The sequence below is a fragment of the Poecilia latipinna genome, unplaced genomic scaffold (genome assembly GCF_001443285.1).
Source record: "Poecilia latipinna isolate Pla-1442-1.1 unplaced genomic scaffold, P_latipinna-1.0 Scaffold24, whole genome shotgun sequence".
Classification (NCBI taxonomy): domain Eukaryota; kingdom Metazoa; phylum Chordata; class Actinopteri; order Cyprinodontiformes; family Poeciliidae; genus Poecilia; species Poecilia latipinna.
Window position 1 is genome coordinate 674804 of NW_015112640.1, and position 12845 is coordinate 687648.

A 12845-nucleotide genomic window follows, 5' to 3' on the forward strand; every position below is an offset into this window, starting at 1 on the left:
TTAGGAGGAAAAAAAAAAAACCGTTTAAAAGAGGTAAAAAAAATAAATTTAAAAAAAAAAAAAAAAAAAAAATAGGAGTGCGTTCAGAAAGAATGTAATCTTTTTTTGTAACCATCTTGTGTGAGCTATTAGTTTTAGTTCTGTGTGGGATTCACGCCTTTAAGATGATTTCCATGGAAATTTGATACAAGGCAAAAAAACAAAACAAAACAAAACAAAAAAAACCAGGATAGGTAACTATGTGCAGCTATCCTTTCTGGTGAGCCTCCGCGTTGAGCATTTTTGTGTGCGATGCAGACCTACCTCAGGAGCGTGTGAAGTGCCTCGTTGAATTTGCTGCCTCGCTCTTTCTCTCCGCTAGCCGTCACCCAACTTTGGTTCAGGAAGCGGCGCGCCAGGGAAGCTGCGATGCAAAAACGAGACCAGATTCATCACATTTTTTTTTTTTTTTTCTGGATGGTGGAGTGGAAGATTTATGTCCGGATGTCAGCCTCACCGGTCTGCTCTCTGTAAGCACCGGGGTTTCCTCCCTTCTCTGACACAGTTGACAGGAGCTGGGAGAGACACAGAGCTGTGCTCAGGCTCGGCATGGTGCTGCGGAAGTTCAGCAGGTACTCGAAACTGTGCCTAGAAGAGCAGGGATGAATATTAGGCATCGCGACACAGGGGTGCAAGTAAAACAAGGATCTTAAATCCTTAATGAAAACCAGTCAAAGTGCAGAATCTGGTCTGTCATCTGGTTTAGAAAATCGGAACCCACTTGACGAGCTGCTCCAGGGTCAGTTCAGGACCCCCTTCTTTAAGTCGTCCAGCCAAAACCCCCAGAGCTTTCTTCAGCAAGCTCCGCTGTCCTGGCTGGCTGAATCCAGACCTGACGGATCCCAATTATAGAACAGCTCAGCAAACCAAGAAAAGGCCGACACGGTGCGCCGCACTTCCAAGCTCCTGGGTTTAGGACCCAACGTTCACTTACCAATTCAAGGTGGTGTTTATGACCTGCAGGAGCAGCTGGTAACCTGATGACATCACCTGGTGCTCCTCCACGTCCGTAGATGGTCCGTCCACAACGCCGTTGTTCTCAGACAGCAGAGTCTGTAAATGCACAAATGCATTCAGTAAGGGTTTTTTTTTTTTAAATTCATTTAAAGAGACGACAGGAGACATGAGAATTAAGGGATTCTGTACCTGAAAATGATTATGGCAGTTTTCCAGATGTGAGCAGAGGGCGGGTAACAGCTGGACACAGTAGGACGCGATGTCTTTTGTACTCCTCTGTTGCAGATGTGAGAATCCCACGGTTTTATCCGCCCTCATCTACGAAAATAAAATGTCTCTGTTGATGCAGCTTTATAGATTTGCACCTTGATCAATGTTTCTTCTAAAACGGTGGAGAACTGGAGACTGAATCCTTCTTAGCCCTCCTCAGCACAAAGTTTTTGTTTTTTTTGTTTTTGTTTTACTTTCTGCAACTACTTTTGGCCAGAAAACACCCTCCTCCCTTTTGTTAACCTTTAAATAGTTTGTGAACATGCAGCCGTCCTCTTTGCTATCGTGTCGTATTAGTCTGTACCTTGAGGAACGGAGCCCTCTTTGCTGGAGCGGCAGTGAGACTGAACTCCAGCTTGTGCTGCATATCCTCCAGCAGGAAGACCAGCTCAGTGGGGCCCAACACGACCTCCTCTTGAACCTCGGTCATTTAAATAATGTACTGGGTGTTTAGGATAAATGCAATTAAGCCAAAGCAGGATCACATCAATTATTCACAGCCTCACCTTAGTGTGGAGCTCCGAGTCCAGCAGCGAGCGTGACAGCAAACCACACTGCAGCACACTGAGCACCTCCATGTCCAGCTCTCTGAAGAACGGCCTGTACGCCGTCAATCTGACGCCGAGCCGGTTCTCTTTTTCCTTCTCCTTTTCCGGCTGCTCCTGCAGAACATTTATAATTTTTTTTTTTTTTTTACGTCCGCATGTTTATATTTGCTTTAAACAGAATTATATTCATCTAAAGCCGCCACCTGCTGAGTTTCGTCTGCTTCGGTCGCCTCCTCAGGCTGAGAGGCGCCTTCTGGGGCATTCTTACCAGGAGCCTTTCGCTTTTTTCCCGTTCCATCTGAGCAGCACAGGACAGTTAAACAAATACAAGCGTGTGTGTGTGTGTGTTGGGGTGGGTGGGAGGGGGGATTTAACTACCTTTATTTTCCTTGTTCACAGGAACACCAAAACTGATCCCATCTGTAGTTTCTCCATCAAAGTTTGAAACAGGTGGCATGTAACCAGGAGTTCCTGAAAGCAGGAGGAAAAAACTAAGACTAATTGGGTATGGGGACGGGGGAAGGGGTTTATAAATCAGTTATTGGAGAAACAAACAAAAAAACACCTGCGAGAGCCCTCTCCAACAGCGCCTGCAGAACAGTGATGTTCTGCAGGCGAGTCATCACCTTCATCTTCATCTCCGTCTCTTTCTGTGTGCAGAACGCGTTCACGACCTGTGAAAACAAACTTCAGTCACATTGGCATCTTTATAAACGCTCGTTCTTTTTTTGTTTTCGAGCTGCAGTTACCTCTCTGAACCAGTTGATGGTGTGAAAGAGCAAAGTACAGAGGAACTCCCTCTCAGCTTTTGACAGGCTGTCAACTTTGTCCACTACGTCCATGTTTGTCAGGATCAGAGGACATCCTGTGATGTGGAAAATGTAAACGTGCAGAGAAAAAAAAAATGCTTTAAAACTGAGGAAGATTTAAAAAAAAAAAAGAAGAAAAACTTGTTTCTCACTGTTCTCACCCACGAGGGCATCGATCTCTTCTAGATCTCCCTGATGCCGTTTCTCTTCACAAAGCCTCAATAGGCGGAAAAAGGGAGATAAGCAGAGAGGGGACACCCGCCTGTAAAAAAAAAAAAAAAAAACGCATAACATTAGCAGTCATGGTCACAACCTACATATAAACATCCCGTTTCACAAAGTCACCGACTTTTCTTGCTTCTGTTTCCCAATTTGAGATCGCTGCTGCTCTCCTTTATGTTGGGTTTCTTTGGCCAGCAGAGGCAACAGGTTGATGGCGATGCCTCCCTGACTCTCATCCTCCTCGAGGTTGTACAGGGCACAGGCCGGAAAGATGAAGGATCTGGAACGAAGAACAGAACGTGAGCTGAACGGGCGAAAGAAAGAAACTATGAATGAATGAACAAATGACTCCACTTTTAGAGAAAGACGGAATAAGCTGTGGGACACTAGAATGTTTGGAAATAAAAATATTTTTCCATACGGTATTTTCTTTCACCATGCCTATCCTAACCCAGAAAACTCATTCCAAAAGTCATGGCCAAAGGTTTTGAGAATGACAGAAATATTATATTTTCACATGATCTGCTGCCCTCTGGTTTTCATGTGTGTATGTCAGATGTTTTCATCACATACAGAAATACAACTGCAATCATATTATGAGTAACAAAAGCTTTTATTGACAGAATGAGTTAATGCAGCAAGTCAATATTTGCAGTGTTGACCCCTCTTCTTCAGGACCTCTGCAATTCTCCCTGGCATGCTCTCAATCAACTTCTGGACCAAGTCCTGACTGACAGCAGTCCATTCTTGCACCATCAATCAATGCTTGCATTTTGTCAGAATTCCTTGGTTTTTGTTTGCCCACCCGTCTCTTGATGATTGAGCACAAGTTTTCAATGGGATTAAGATCTGGGGGGTTTCCAGGCCATGGACCCAAAATCTCTATGTTTTGTTCCCTGAGCCAGTTAGTTATCACCTTTGGTTCATGGCGAGGTGCTCCATCATGCTGGAAAAGGCATTGTTCATCACCAAACTGCTCTTGGACGGTTGGGAGAAGTTGCTCTCGGAGGACATTCTGGTACCATTCTTTATTCATGGCTGTGTTTTTAGGCAAGACTGTGAGAGAGCCGACTCCCTTGGCTGAGAAGCAACCCCACACATGAATGGTTTCAGGATGCTTTACGGTTGGCGTGAGACGGTGGTAGCGCTCACCTCGTCTTCTCCGAACAAGCTGTTTTCCAGATGTCCCAAACAATCGGAAAGGGGATTCATCAGAGAAAATGACTTTACCCCAGTCCTCAGCAGTCCACTCCCTGTACCTTTTGCAGAATATCAGTCTGTCCCTGATGTTTTTCCTGGAGAGAAGTGGCTTCTTTGCTGCCCTCCTTGAGACCAGGCCTTGCTCCAAGAGTCTCCGCCTCACAGTGCGTGCAGATGCACTCACACCTGCCTGCTGCCATTCCTGAGCAAGCTCTGCACTGCTGGTAGCCCGATCCCGCAGCTGAAACACTTTTAAGAGACGGTCCTGGCGCTTGCTGGTCTTTCTTGGGCGCCCTGGAGCCTTTTTGGCAACAATGGAACCTCTCTCCTTGAAGTTCTTGATGATGCGATAGATTGTTGACTGAGGTGCAATCTTTCTAGCTGCGATACTCTTCCCTGTTAGGCCATTTTTGTGCAGTGCAATGATGACTGCACGTGTTTCTTTAGAGATAACCATGGTTCACAGAAGAGAAACAATGATGCCAAGCACCAGCCTCTTTTTAAAGTGTCCAGTGGTGTCATTCTTACTTAATCATGACAGATTGATCTCCAGCCCTGTCCTCATCAACACCCACACCTGTGTTAATGGAGCAATTACTGAAACGATGTTAGCTGGTCCTTTTAAGGCAGGGCTGCAATGAAGTTAAAATATGTTTTGGGGGGATAAAGTTCATTTTCTAGGCGAATATTGACTTTGCAATTAATTGCTGTTAAGATGATCACTCTTCATAACATTCTGGAGTTTATGCACATTGCCATTATAAAAACTGAAGCAGTAGACGTTGTAAACATTAACATTTGAATCATTCTCAAAACGTTTGGCCATGACTGTACTGTAGGGTGAAGTTACAGCTCTGCAAAAATTACTTTAATCAAAATATCCATATTTATCCATTGAAACTGTGCAAATTATGCAAATAATTTACAATTAAAATTATTTTTTATTTTATTTGATTTTGAGCACCAACCCTGCTATATCTGGTCCAAGGTCCACTACAAAGTCATCCTGGAAGTCATCCAGGACACTCATCCCAATCATTTCCTGTCAAAACATTGCAAACAATGAACGTGAAATACTTGTTTGTGAGACTGCTTAATCTTAATCTGAATGTCTTCATCTTAAAAATCGTTGAAAATATAACAAAACGTTGCCGTTTTAGTTTTCCTTGGGGAAATTCCTGAGACGTACCTCCACCTGCGGGTCCAGCGCAGAACTCCAGATGAGGTTGGCCAGTTCATCGTAGTACAGAGCCGCTGCCTCGGGAGAGCTTTCGCTGCTCGACTTCACCAGCTCCAGCAGAGCCGTCACCTGCAAGAGAGACAAAAGAAATGTGTCAGACCGTATCAAAAAGCCATTTGTTCACACTTACGGTTTAGTCAGCGCTCAGAGGAATGCTGCTGCCTTACCTGTCTTAACGTTTCCTGGGACAGAGAGCTGCTCTGTGATTCCTTTCCTTTAGGCCTGAAATGGAGGAGTGGATAGAGAGCAACGCAGAACATGTGAGACAAGAATGACAAAGACACGAATCAGACGAAAGAACCAAACTGAAAAGTTTACATGGAGCATCACCTCAAGGCTCCCATGCTGCCGACAATCATCACAGCGCCAATGATGCCTATGCGCTTGTACTTTGGCACGGTGCTGGAGAGCTGCTTACGGATCACTATGTGCATGTCGTCCTGCAGGAAGAGAACGAACCGATTGGTGGGGGCGGGGGGAAGAAAAAAAAAGGGTAGATGCAGATACCCTCTGATATGTAAGCGCGCGTGAATAAGCGACCTGTATGTGAGATCCTTGCTGCTGCTGCCCAAATGCCAGTCTGCTCAGAAGGTGGAAGAGTCTTCTGATCTGCTGTGCTGTGAGATTGTCCATGTAGTCCAAGATCCCCTGAGTCAAACACACTGACCGGTTCAAATCCAACCCGAACACAAGAGCGACTTTAAAATTGTCAAGTAGGGAAGTGTTTATTTCCATGACATCTGTCATGTTCATGCAGCACATTTTTCACAAAAGCCACAAAAAAAAAATCTAGTTTTTACAACTAAACGGAAATAAAAAAAATCAACAGTGTCCATTCAATATAGAACCAATTGTAATAACATAATATGTAGACTAAATTTGCAAGATGTTAAAGCCACTACATTGGACGATGTTAAAAGTTAAATTAAAGAAAAGAAAGAAAAAAAAGCTCATTGAGCTACTCTCCCTAATTTTAGTTTGCAGAGGGCATATTTTCCAAACACTTAATATTTTGTTCCTTTTTTTATATATATATATACATAGCTATAGTGAAAGAACAATTAGATTTTTTTTTCCACATGGGGCAGATTCATGTACCTTCACAAAAACAGCATAGAGAGCCATTTCTGAGGGTTTTTCCACGACGAGACTGCAGAGCAGCTCCAGGGCCACGTCCACCTCCCCGCTGACACCGCTGCACACGTGGGTCACAAGAGAGCCAACAACCTCCTGTAAAAACAACACCAGGCAGATTTAAATCACTCCGAGTTACTTCCAGGTTCCTTGTGACCAAATTTAATATTGACTTGCTGAATTTGACCCCTTCCTGTCTTCACATCTCCCTTCCGAACAACCGTTTTCAAAACTGTTTATAATTTACCTTTGTCACATATATTTTAATAAATTACAATGACGATAAATGGGTTCAAATCCCACATGTGAATTGTTTTTTTGTTTTTTTTACTTTATACTATTTGTTAAAAACAGAAGAATTATTAGAATACTAGGATGTCTTCAAACCATAAAAACTGTAAATGTCCTCCTTCTACCAGATAATGCGTCTTGGAATCATTAAGCCACATTTTCTTACACTACACTACGAGTCGTGTGTATAACCCTACTTATTTCTGTCTGCTACCAAAGCTGGTACAAAACAAAAATCGCCCCTCTGAGGCTTTGAGATCTAAAACGCAGACATGCACTGATTAACACCCCCACCTGCTGGCAGTAAGAGTCAAACGCAGTGAAAGAGTGGCTGTACATTTGCCCACCAAAAGGCACCACGCAGGGGTCAGGGGAGCGCACCAAACTCTGAGCGAGAGCCAGGATGGAGGGGAAGTACCCCCGCATGACCTGCAAATGCAACAATTACAAGAGTAAAACTGCTGCTGGGCGGTACTGCTGCTGTGCAGAGGGCTTGCGTGTGTTTTCCAGACTGAGCCACCTGAGAGTAGTCCCTGAAGGTTTTCTGCAGCAGAGCCTCCTGCATGAGTCCGGTCCTCACTTTGAGCTTCAGAACTCTCTCGGCGCCCCGGCGGCTCTGGTTGGCGTTGGTGCAGTGCAGGATGAAGAGCACCAGCAGATCTAAAACCTGACACGACGACACGGAGATCACCGATATACAAATACAAACTCGACATGCAGCATTAAGCATCACAGCGACAGGTGCAGATTTGAACAACGACTCGTGCTGACAGGCGTCAGTGACAAGATGAACGGTCCTTGTCAGGAAGGAAAAAGTAAATGATAGACAAAATTAGGCCAGCCAAGCAACTTAAAATACGCAACAAGATGTGTACAAGCGGTAAAAAACATGCGAGGGTTTCCCAGCTGAGAACAGACTCCACTGCACTCACCTTGTGGTCTTCAACATCATCCACAGACTCGATCGCCTGGAGAAGAAACCAAAAAGTTAAGTCAACAGCAACGAAGATTAAGAAAGGCAGCTGTTTTTAACCTAGGCAAAAACAAAAATAGAAAATAGAATAACTTAAAAATCTTACAACCCCATTAATAAAGCGCTCACATTTTAATATATTCACTTTTCCCTAACATTGTTTTTGCTTTTCTGCCATTTGTGCATTTCATCATCCATCCATATCTCATTATCCCCAAAGGATCCCCCGCAAATCTCCAGCGGTCACTGGTGGAGAGGCAGGGTCCACCAAGGACAGGTCGCCAGTCCGTCACAGGGCAACACAGAGACACACAGGATAAACAACCACGCATACACACACTCGCTCATTTTTGGAAATCTAACCTAATAATGCATATTTTGAGCCAGTAGGGGGAAGTCAAGAGCACCTGCGGAGAACTGCTGGGAACATGCAGAAAGACCTCAGCCTGAAATATTGAACCCAGGACCAACAAATGCTAAACCCCTCACCACAATGTAGTCTTCTTTAGGAAAAAAAAAAAGGTTTAGAAAATTGTTTTCCTGGCAGATTATTTACTAACCTTGAGCCAAGCCTCAGAAATAGTTTTCTGGAACCGGACCGCCGACTTGATGCAGTCAAGTACCAACGTAACGCTGTCCTGACTGCTGCCAGAAGCGGCGGCTGTAGAAGCAGATCTAAAGCAAAACACATAATCAGGAACTTCCTGAGCCGGGTCAAAGCAAACATTTTGATATCGAGCTGCAGCAGAGCTGAACCCAGGTGCTTCTCACCCTGCCGAAGATTTGCTTTTCATGCGGATCTGTGAGGCCTGCAGCACCGGAGGAAGAACGCACTGCTCCAGCTCCAGCTTCTGACGCAGATTACTCACCACCTGAAGACAGACAAACACATGTCTTCATAACAATTACCACCAAAGAAAGAGTGAAACGATATGGACGTGACTTGATGTCTGACTTCATGTGCGTTCGAGGCCGAGACAGAGTGCAGGATGAACTTCACCACAACGGGCAGGTCTTCCAGCTGGACAGCGGCGAGCGTGGCCATAACCGCCTCTCGGACCTGAGAAGAGAACTGTAACCAGTCAGGGTGCAGTGGTGTATGTGTGTGTGTGTGTGTGTGTGCGTGTGTGTGTGTGTGTGTGTGTGCGCGCGTGTGCGGAGAAGATTAAAACAAGGGATATAGTTGCTTCATTTACTATTGGATTCAAACCTGCTGACTTTGATTTTAAAAAAACCCTGCAGCATATCTTTTCCCTGTCACAGTCCTTAGAAAATAAAATGATGGATTTAACATGCAATAACTGACAGAAAGATAAAGATCAGTATCAGCTAGAAAAGGCCTAATCAGTGCATCTCTAATTGTTAGGAGTTGCCAATATAATTGTGCATTAGGAACAAATATTTAATAAAGCGCTTCAATACCCCTCTTAAGAAATGCACCTCAAATAAAAGTTAATAATTCAGTGTAAAATGATGTCGCTACAGGAATTTATTTCAAATTCGCTACAGGAATTTATTTCCAAATTCCTGTAGCGAATGTAAAATAATCCCATCTTTACTTGGGGCGTCAACGACATTATCAGGCTCTGTACCTCCGTCAGTAATGACGACGAGAGGTTGAGACTGGAGAGGGCGTCCAGGATGGGAACCGTCAGTTGAGTGTTCTCCTGGAGCAAAGCACTGCAAAGAAAAGGAAAGGGATGAAAGCCTCCAAACCGACAGCAATAATAACAAAACTCCAGTGTCATCCAGTCCCTACTTGAGCTCCCTGGCTATGTCATTGTGCTGAGAGTCTTCTAGTATCTCAGGTAAGCTGGTGATGATGTCACGCTGCACCTCAACCGGCGCTACCGACACCAGCTCCATCAGCTTCGCAGCAAGTTCCTACAACGCAGGAGAAATAAATACATCACCACCTCCTTAAAACACGCGACTGCAAACAGAACAAGTCAGCTTAAAACTTCAATAAGTCGAACAGATGATAAATATATCACCTTTGTGTCCACGACTCTGTCCAGCCATTTCAGCTGGTTAATAATCATGCGAGGAATATTGAGTCCTCCGTCCACAATGCTGTGATTTACAAAGCAAATCCAAACGGGTCGTGAAAAAGACTGCGAGAAATAGATGAGGCGTTTTCAAATGGACATGTGAAATACTGACCCATCGAACATAAACTCAGGGAGTTTCTCAAGTAAGGTGCTGATTATCAGAGTCTGCAAGAAAATGCGCAAGTCATTAGAAATTCAGGGAAACAAATCTCAGAGAAAGGAGTGGTTTTTTTTTCTTTTCCTAACAGTGTGACATCCTCATGTCACACAAATATTGTTTTGCTTTGTTTTTCCGGTGTGTAGTTAAAGGCAAAACACAAATAAATCAAACCTGCAGCATTTCGATCCCCAATAACATTCTGATGAGGCTTTCCTGGAATGAGCTGACAGATCTGCAGCAAAGACAAATGCTTGGTGGCATGTTGCACAATTCAAACATAAGCATATACGTAGAACACAGAAAGCTGCTGAGTGGACTGTTTGCTTCCCAGAAGGTTTGCATGTCCATTACCTCACGTCTCCTTCAGATGGCTGTGGGACACATGGAAGAAGGCAGTTCCTGAACCTGTCCGGGTTCTCAACGTAAGCCTCCAAATCCGTTACAAACTCCTTCAGGATCTAAATGCATAATGAGGTGAGCGAATGTGAGCAGCAGTAGCAAATGAGGAAAAGTTATGTGCTGGTATTTTACTCACATCAGGGTATCTGGGGCTTTTCTGCAGCTGCTGCTGTATTCGCTTCTGGAAAACCACCTGGTCAACAGCTAAAAAAAAAAAAAAAACCAGAACATTTAAGCAAACATGATACTTCGTTAAGTTAATTGAAATGTTTTTACACTAGTGTGTGCTTTTACCGATCTCATGCGAAGCGCCATTATGTTTCAAGCTGACGCCGGCTTTTTTTACAAAAGTGACAAAAACAGTTTCGCTTGTTTCCTCTGAGGCAGCCTCTTTAGGCTGCCGACTGCTGTTGCGACTCTTCTTTGCCTCTGTAGACAAAAAAAAAAGAAGAAAAAAAGAACACAATATTACATAAAATAACACTGTTAACCAGATATTAAAATATGAAAACTACAGAAGACACAAACTGTATGAAAAATATGTCAGTAACAACACACCTTCTATTACCCTTTCAAACTACAAATGTGTATCTCATTATTATCACTTTCTTCACCCAGAGTTTTCTCTAAAGGACTGAGAACTTAATTTATTAACATTTAAATATTAATAAACACACTCTTATCTAACAATGGATCGTGCTGTACTTATTTACCATTTCCCCCGATGAAATTTCCTCCATACTAGCTTGCTATAGTTTCAAATAATTGAAAGATTTTAATTATTGCTATGACAATAGCGATTTAAGAGTAGGTGAGTGAATATTTTCATACAGGTATTTTCTGTTTTAAATCAGCAGCATGGTTTCTTGTCTTTCGGATTTCGAAGAGTGGCTAAGCAAAGTAGGAAAACAGTCATATATGGCCAATACGAGGCACAGTGATGAGCTAAACAAAATATATACACAAAAGGCTTTTGTTGGATTTTTATAAGAATTGTTTGAGTATCTATAACTGTCACACTTATGGGTTGTTGTTGTGGGGGTTAATCAAAAATATTTATTGAAGTGGGATTTCTTTTACCGTCACGGAATAAATGGACCTAAAGGTTAGATCGTTTCCAAATATTTCCAGTGTGAGTTAATGCCGTTGAAAGGATATACCTGATAATTCAGACATAAACTTGAGAAAGCTAGCATCTGTATACAGATAACTGTGGATTTACATCAAAACTTACTTGGGGCGGCAGTTGTTCCCGCTACTTTTTCCACAGAGGAGCGTCGCTTTTTGCGCATCATCTGTTATATTATAAAAGGAAAAAAGTGTTAAAAGCAGTTGAAGCATCTTTGGTAAATCAAAAACATGACAGCTAACACCGCAACGTACGTTCAATACTTTGGACTTTGTCCCCAATCGCCATACAAACTTAACGTTCTAAGTAGTGTATTGTTTTAGCAGACCCTAAGATTTAAACTAAAAATAATGACGAGACATACTTTTCCACAGAACGACGTCAAGAGACAAGGAGCACAATGATGTTGCAAAACAAACTCTCGCGCCAAAGTACGGAACACGTCACGACGTCAACCCTGGCTCCTCCTCCTCGTATTGAAAACTGAAAGAGAACGTGCTTCACGCTCCACGAAGAAGCTGCTTAGAAAATTAAACTATGGACGTTGTTGTTACAGTTGGCCCATTTGCGTGAAAACGTTTACAACAACGGTTACGCCGTTTGTAACCTTCCACCTATAGGGCGCGTATTTTATGAAAAACGGTCTAGTAGTATCAGGCGGGGTTAGGACTCTTAATTCTCCTAATTTAAGAGGAACGCACTTACACCGGTGTACGCCAGAGTCGTAAACACGCGACCCTCTTAACGTCGAAGAGTACGCTGAGCTGAGCTCTTTACTTTTACTTCGACTTTCCTGTCATTTCTTCGTCAAACTGTTTAAATCATTCCTACCGTCAGTGCGACTCTCATAAACAAAATGTAATGAAAAAAAAGAAAAATAAGTGTCGGAATAAATACATTACAAATTAGAAAATCAAAAACAAGAAATATCCCACAATTTTATTTCACAATTATTTTTGTCTTAAATAATAGTAATAATACATGGAAGTATCATTTTGAAGGGGAGCTCAGAAAGCACAAAACACACAAGAGTGATGACCTTTTAAGTAAAATTAGATGATCAAGGACGGATGATTTTTTTTTTTTAAAGTATTATTGTTGGCTCAGCTTTTAAGCTTTTCTTAATTTGGAGAAAGGAATGTTTTTTTAAAGAATGATTTATTTATTTCCTTTTTTTTAGTAGAAGGGATGAAGTCACATGAGGGTTTGCTGAACCACCCGACTGACCATCATGTGAGATGTTGCAGTCATGCTGCTTGAGATGCTGCGGATGAAAGGAGATGTAGGGATGGGATGTGGCAGCCAGAAGCCCATAAATACCCTTAATTCTTCTTTATTTGATAATTAAACACAATATTTTATCTCCTTCAGAATTGGATGCGGTCTGGATGAGCTTGAGTGGTCAAAAGTCTCACAGCTTATT

General features: G+C 42.8%; 1 protein-coding gene across 3 annotated transcripts in view; it reads right to left on the minus strand.

Annotated features, from left to right (window-relative positions):
• The window catches only part of fancd2 (FA complementation group D2), an 18666-nt gene extending 6793 nt beyond the window's left edge, over positions 1-11873 (minus strand). For 2 of the 3 annotated variants that reach the window (XM_015037329.1, XM_015037312.1), the window contains exons 1-35: positions 11787-11873; positions 11528-11588; positions 10588-10722; positions 10430-10497; positions 10246-10352; positions 10066-10126; positions 9847-9899; positions 9678-9756; positions 9443-9567; positions 9276-9363; positions 8639-8743; positions 8455-8555; positions 8244-8358; positions 7643-7678; positions 7231-7377; positions 7005-7139; positions 6384-6515; positions 5826-5933; positions 5616-5725; positions 5453-5507; positions 5235-5354; positions 5014-5087; positions 2973-3125; positions 2785-2885; positions 2564-2679; positions 2380-2488; positions 2193-2285; positions 2018-2112; positions 1773-1928; positions 1571-1687; positions 1186-1314; positions 974-1092; positions 761-871; positions 497-627; positions 304-403 (exon numbers count right to left, since the gene is read on the minus strand). In XM_015037329.1, coding sequence (XP_014892815.1) covers positions 304-403; positions 497-627; positions 761-871; positions 974-1092; positions 1186-1314; positions 1571-1687; positions 1773-1928; positions 2018-2112; positions 2193-2285; positions 2380-2488; positions 2564-2679; positions 2785-2885; positions 2973-3125; positions 5014-5087; positions 5235-5354; positions 5453-5507; positions 5616-5725; positions 5826-5933; positions 6384-6515; positions 7005-7139; positions 7231-7377; positions 7643-7678; positions 8244-8358; positions 8455-8555; positions 8639-8743; positions 9276-9363; positions 9443-9567; positions 9678-9756; positions 9847-9899; positions 10066-10126; positions 10246-10352; positions 10430-10497; positions 10588-10722; positions 11528-11588 — 3545 coding nt within the window. In that variant the 5' untranslated portion in view covers positions 11787-11873. The other variant, XM_015037322.1, reaches the window with a different exon arrangement.
• Positions 11874-12845: the final 972 nt, after the last annotated feature.